A 6,871-nucleotide genomic window follows, 5' to 3' on the forward strand; every position below is an offset into this window, starting at 1 on the left:
CAATAAACCACCTAGTAATGTGGTTCAAAAGCACATACAACAGAATCTCGGGAAAAAAAACGAGAGGCCAAAAGCTCTCAAGAGAATAATCAATGCTAAGAACGTGTCAATGCTAAGAGCAGCTTTCAAGAGAATAATCACTGATGAGAATAATTAAAAATATATTCAAATAATATATTTTTTATTTTTTAAAATTTAATAAAGTTTCAAAACAGTTTAAAAACGTATAAAAAATTAAAATAAAAAAAATCAATTTTTAAAAAAATTACAGCTAAATCAAAAAAAAAAATACACAGCCTAGATTGACATTTAGAAAGCGCAAGGGAAACATGGTTTATGGAATTCAGCATCTCATTTATGACAGTACTTTAAACCAAATAAACATCAAATCAAGTATTCTAGACGAGTGCCAAATGACAGTGATGTGGGGAAACGCAATGTAAGGCAAAATGTAGAGCCTCTTACTTTCACCATGGCAGGCATGCAAACTGTCCCAGAACTAGATGAAAGCAAGAAACAATGACAATAAAAATAAAAAATAAAAAAAAAACCGTAAAGAATCAGATTCACTGCCTCGAACTATATTTGGTTGGCCCATAGCATGAGCTAACCACCCATCAGCATCTCCCTTTATGCGATAGCAGGCATGTCCTTGAGCCATGCATCCAGTGGCTTACCAATGGAGTACACAATGAAACCAATCTCCCTCAGCTTATCTGCATTCACAACATTCCTTCCATCAAACACAAAAGCTGGTTTCTGCATGTTGTCATATATCTTCTTGTAATCAAGAGTCTTGAATTCATCCCACTCTGTCAAGATGCAAACGCCATGGGCTTCCTTTGTTGCCTCATAGGCATCAGAAGTAACAGTCACTTGCTCAACAGCAGAGCTGGCACTCTTCGGCTGGAGATGGAGAGGATGATCCCAATCAAACTTTTTCATGATAAGATCCCTCTGAATATGTTCTTTCTGGACCTGTGGATCATATATGCTCAAGAGAGCCTTGTCTCCCAACAGTCCCTGGCACACATCAATGGCAGGGGTCTCCCTAGTGTCGCCAGTATCCTTCTTGAAAGCGAACCCTAAAATGGCAATCTTCTTTTGAGAGACTGTGTTAAACATAGATGAAACAACACGGTTCACAAATCGGCTCTTCTGGTAATCATTGATCTTGATGACTTGTTTCCAGTACTCTGCCACCTCTGGAAGGCCATTGCACTCGCAGATGTAAACAAGATTCAGAATATCCTTCTGGAAGCAGGACCCACCAAAACCAACACTAGCATTCAAGAACTTGGGACCAATCCTTGAATCCTTTCCAACAGCATAGGCCACCTCGGCAACATCAGCCCCAGTTGCCTCACAGAGTGCTGACATGGCATTAACGGAGGAAATCCTTTGGGCCAAAAAGGCATTGGCAGCAAGCTTGGACAGCTCTGCAGACCAAAGGTTGGTGGTTAGGATGCGGTCTTCAGGAACCCAATGAGCATACACATCCTTCAATGCTTGGATTGCCTTCTGGCCTTCTGGGGTTTCCCTCCCTCCAATGAGGACACGATCAGGTTGAAACAGATCACCGATTGCAGTTCCTTCTGCAAGGAACTCAGGGTTTGAGAGGATCTGGAATTTGATCCCCTTACTGTTGTGGGTCAAGATCTTTTCAATTGCCTCGGCAGTTTTAACTGGGACTGTTGATTTCTCAACAACGATTTTGTCAGATTTGGACACATCAGCAATTGTGCGTGCTGCGCTCTCCCAGTACGTCAGATCTGCAGCTTTGCCCGCTCCAAGACCTTGAGTTTTGGTAGGGGTGTTGACCGAAACAAAAACTATATCAGCCTCTGCGACATGCTTCTCCACATCTTTGCTGAAGAAGAGATTCCTGCCTCGGCACTCCTTCACCACATCATAAAGGCCTGGCTCATAGATGGGGAGCTGGTCACTGTTCCAGGCTGCAATCCTAGGTTCCCAGATGTCAACAACCACCACTTCAATTGACGGGCACTTGAGTGCGATGACAGCCATTGTAGGCCCACCGACATACCCTGCTCCAATGCAACAGATCTTCACCATTTTCCTTGTCTACGTTCACAACCTGAAAGAAGGGAAATTCAACACATATATGAAGGAAAAAGAAACAAATCAAAACCATTCACTTTCAGATCTTCCATGCAAGCTAACCTGCCGTTGTAGATGAAACAAATAAAGCATTTGCAAATCACATCCACACACAATGAAGAATCAAAGCCAAAGCCAAATAACATATTCATATCTCTTAATTCATTCATATGCAAGTAGATAACTAACAAAAGCTCATAAAACCCACCCTCGATTCCATACCAATTCTCCAAACGCAAATATATTTGACTAGATCTAGACGTTGGACGAAGTACCACAGCTGAGAATACTAAGATCCAAACAGAATACTAGCAGATCTACCGCATGTAATTCAAAGCTAGAAAGACTTGAAAGAAGATTTGGAGCATTGAGCTTGATTTTGAAATCACGGATCAAGGGTTAAAACGAGCGAAAAAAACATCATTAGATCTAAAAGAATTTGACTACAAAGAGAAATTAATGTAAGAGAGAGAGAGGGGGGGAGGGAGGGTACCTCGGTGGATGAAAGTAGAGAGACAGACCAGTTTTATCTGTGGTCTGTCTTTTAAGTTTAACTGAATGGAATTAGAGCGAGGAGGGCGGGGTTGTGTTTAAATACACACCGCCATTCCTCCGTCTATTATTATTATTATTATTATTATATTTTCTCTATTCAACCATTTTTATTTTGTTGAGCAAATTATAGTTTAGTCCTCTAGTTGTGAGAAATGAGTATCTCAGTCCCTGTTTCTTCCGAAATATTAGTTAGTCTCTCTCTTAGATCTATTATTTTTAGATCTCCATGCCACCTTGACCCGTCACCAAACTCTTCTTAACCGTGGAATTGATTTACGCCCAAAGGAAAACATTCAACGCGTCTTGGAGAGTAGTTACAATTTGAGAGGCAGATCTATGAAAGGCATACGTGAACTAAAAATTCAATGAACCTTCCAAGATGTTGCTTGCTTGGCATCCTTCCCTTTTTTGTTTGTTAAAAAATTAATTTGTATCATTTTAAGGTGGCTAATTAAATTGGTTCTTTGATGGAGATTTGGAGTTATAACTTGTATATATTACCTTTAACGCCTCACTTTTATTGCAACTTCTTTACCTTTCGAAAGACTTTTTCAAAAGACTTTTTCCCGTAAAAATAAAATAAAATGTAGAATAGATATTTGTGATATCCTAAAAAATTCAAGTAATTTAAAAATAAATACAATAATATTTTAGAGAAAAAGACTCTAAAAATAAATATGCAATAAAGAATGAAGATCTTGGAATTTCTTTGGCTGAAGAATTCATAGAGTTATTATAGCTTATGAATATTGTCTTTTTGTGGAGATGAAAGGTTGAAGTGTCATCTTGCCCTTATAGCATTAATGAAAAAAAATATCATTAACACATGCATTAAAGAGGGATAAATATATCTTACACATCATTAATGAGAGATAAGTGGTAAGTCTTTAGAACACTTTTATACACCTAGGGGTGCAAAGAGATGAGTATCCTTGACCTTAAAATTTTATGTTAAGGATCACAAGAAAAAACAAACGGACTCTTGTGGTCCAAAATAGGGCCTAAAAAGGTCATCGGTTCTATATTCATTTGGGCTCTGCATGATGATAAGTCTAAGGAGGTTGGGTTTGACAACTTGTCAGACTCGCATGTACCTGAGCTTAGTACGTAGTTAAACCCAAGAAAGTTGGGTCTGGCAGCTCACCAAACTCATATGTAATTGGGCTTAATGCGTCACTAAACCTAGGGATTTTGGGTCTGACAACTTGCCAAATCCACATGTATTTGGGCTTAATGCGTAGGTGATTTTATGGATATTAGGTTATCACCTTGTCTTTAGTCCTTTAAACATGAGTTCTAGGCACAAAAAAAAAAAAAAAAAAAAACCTATCTAAAACACGATGATCCATCAATAGCCCTTCAAGTCTTTGCATATTAAATACATAAAATTTTTTTAAAGGTTATCAGCTTTAATGAAAGGCTTTTTACCTGAGAGTTTTTTATCCCATCAATGAGAGACCTTTTACCTTGTCCATCATATTTGTCTACCCCACGCAGAACTGTTAAGATTCTTCATGGTCAGGTGGCTCGTTTTTATTTGAAAGATATGCTCATATAACCTATCTTCATCTAAAAAAGGTGTTTCTTGGGAAACAAAATGGCAACGTGTATTCAATGTAGTAATTAAATAGATTTTTTGGAGATCCGAGATGACATAAAAGGTTATTCATCAAACAGTAAGGGTGAAAAGTATGTTTCCTTTATAACTAGAGAGGGTGGAATCCAAGCATCCTCCTCTAGTAGGGAAAAATAGTTCTCCCCATAGGAGAAGTTCTTCTCCAGCTATTACTATGGGGAACCTCAGGGGAGAGAAAGGTTGTCCCTAACACTCTAAGTGTAAAGGACATGAAGTTTGTTAATTATCGGTAACCAAGATAGTACATAACTCAAATGTCTATCGAGGTTGAGCGTATTAGCCAACCAATCTTGGGCTCTGCCCAAGATCATTTTGAAATTACAACCCGTTTTAGCATGTATGCGTTGGGGTATACCTTCCCTCTCTAAGAATTTGTGAAGGAAGTTTTTAGATACTACTAGTTGGGTCTAGGCTAGTTGCATCCTAATGGGTGGATAGATTTATCTACCTTAGATAAGTTTTTTAGGATTGTCAAAATCAAGCCTACAATTAATGTCATTAGGACCTATTACCATATAGTCACTGACACTGATGGTGGCAATAACATGTGTTGATTCTTTCTTTCGCCAACAGGCCCATAGGAGCCATGAAGGGAACTCTGCAAAGAAAGCCTGCTCATGTCAAGAAATAGAGGGGGAGATGGTTGATAATGAGGTATAATGGGTCAGTCAACCCTAGAGGTGGGATGCAACAGATTTAGGGTTGTTCTTATTATTAAAGGGTACCTCTCCTGATGTGAATAGTAAGCCTTGTTTGAGCTTGAATGAAGATAAAACATGTGATATATTGGCATTGGCTTCAACCAAGTACGAGTTAATAGGATGGTTAAGGAGCATTATCAGGCCATGTTACAAAGTATACAACTTCATCATCCCTTGTTTGTTGTACATCTAAGTTCATTACTAACTTTGTTTTCATACAGGACTAATAACTGAAGGAGAAAGGGAAGCTTTAGCAAGGTTTGTAGATGAGAGTTCATAAAAAGAATCTTCGTCTCTTGATTTAATTGAAGGCAAGACTAGAGAAGAGATGAAGGGCCATATCATCATAGATGAACTCTTTGTTCCTGAGGACTCTGTTCTTGAGAAAACAATGACAAGAAACAGGATTTATATAAAAATAGAAGTTGGGGGTAGTCATGCTCCTCTACTTGAAAGTCAAGTAGATTTGACCCCCTTTAAAGTAATTGCAAGCGTTGTTGCCCATTTTAAAAGAAAGAGAGTCTTCACTCCTATTGAGATTGGTGTTCTAGCCTCGACTATAGAGGCTTCTATGATGACAATCCCATTTACCTTCACCTCAAGCTTTTGTTGCAGGGGCTATAGCTGCTAGGGCCTCTACATGAGCTATTGCTGAGGAAATTGAACATAGGTTTGATGATGTTTTTACTAACCTCGCTCTTAGTCAAGCTCCTTTCAGTTTCCCCACCCTAATTGAGCAAGAAAGAAAGGTCATTGAGGAAATTTTTGGTAGAAGGTGAGGCCTTGAGGTGGTAAGGTAGCTGAACAAGATTCTCATAATTCCTTAAGACATCTCATTAATCTCTTATGAGAGTTATAACTACCATTTAGCCTTAATTGGAAAAATAGCCTTTAATGTAAAGAAATTTCTCGTATAACCTTTTAGTTCTTAGGCATGACTGGAGGCTTTGAGAAATTCGTCTATGGAGTTCCAAGAATTTTTATAAGAGTATGCAATTTTGTCCAAGATGGTTGGGGATAAGATCTTTCTTGCCAAGTCCAGCCTGTATTTTTTCAATCAATCAGAGGAATGTTGCTTTTCATCCAATCTTGATGCCTAATTTTGCAAATGTATTCCCTATTAGGGCTGCAGTTGCCCAACATGGAGAATATCTAGCCGAAGAAGCTATCCTAGATATCTAAGCCTCCACCTTCATCTCCTCTTAGTTATGTAAAGAACCCTGGTTTTATAGGGTTTATCCATGTAATGATTTTTATTTTATAAATTGTATTTTTAAATTTCATTTCTATGTTGACTTGTGTAGCTTGTAAGGTCTAACACCCATAGTAAAAAGTTCCATGCAAGGTCCAAGGCCTATAGGAAGTTTTTTTGAGAATTTATATAGGTTCAACGCTCATACTTAGAAAAATATTCGAGTTTAGGGCTACTACCTTGGGGAGACCGTATCAATCCCTACTAAGATGAGTTGTGCAATCAAAATAGACATATTAAGTCAACCTCATCTTTTGAGAATTGTGCAATCGCACTGTAGATACCAAGTTTAATATCTGCCAAGGTAAGTTGTGCAATCACATTAAAGAGACTAAGTCAATGCCATCCTTTATGAGTTAATGGTTATTTCCCTAAGGAGATCATGTTAATCCATACGAAGGTGAATTATACAATTGTACTAGGGATATTAAATCAATCCCATCATTGGTGAATTGTGTAATCGCACTAGCGATACTGAGTTTAATCTCTGCCAAGGTAAGTCGTGCAATTGAATTAAGGAGACTGAGTTTTGGGCTATTACTTTGAGGAGACTTTGTCAATTCCTATTAAAGTGAGTTATGCAATCGCACTAGAGAGATTGATTTA

At 38.1% G+C, this 6,871-nt stretch overlaps 1 protein-coding gene across 2 annotated transcripts; it reads right to left on the reverse strand.

Moving 5' to 3' along the window:
• Positions 1-333: 333 nt before the first annotated feature.
• LOC7461176 (UDP-glucose 6-dehydrogenase 4) lies at positions 334-2,762 on the reverse strand. Of its 2 annotated transcripts, none has more exons than XM_002306028.4 (2): positions 2,615-2,762; positions 334-2,098 (listed from the first exon to the last, which is right to left on the reverse strand). In XM_002306028.4, exon 2 carries the CDS (start codon positions 2,074-2,076, stop codon positions 631-633), a length of 1,446 nt encoding a protein of 481 aa, XP_002306064.1. In that variant the 5' UTR covers positions 2,077-2,098; positions 2,615-2,762; the 3' UTR covers positions 334-630. The 2 variants fall into 2 exon arrangements, with proteins under 2 accessions (XP_002306064.1, XP_052308308.1); XM_052452348.1 differs by having other exon boundaries at positions 2,330-2,663.
• Positions 2,763-6,871: the final 4,109 nt, after the last annotated feature.

This window comes from Populus trichocarpa, chromosome 4, assembly GCF_000002775.5.
Source record: "Populus trichocarpa isolate Nisqually-1 chromosome 4, P.trichocarpa_v4.1, whole genome shotgun sequence".
NCBI lineage: Eukaryota > Viridiplantae > Streptophyta > Magnoliopsida > Malpighiales > Salicaceae > Populus > Populus trichocarpa.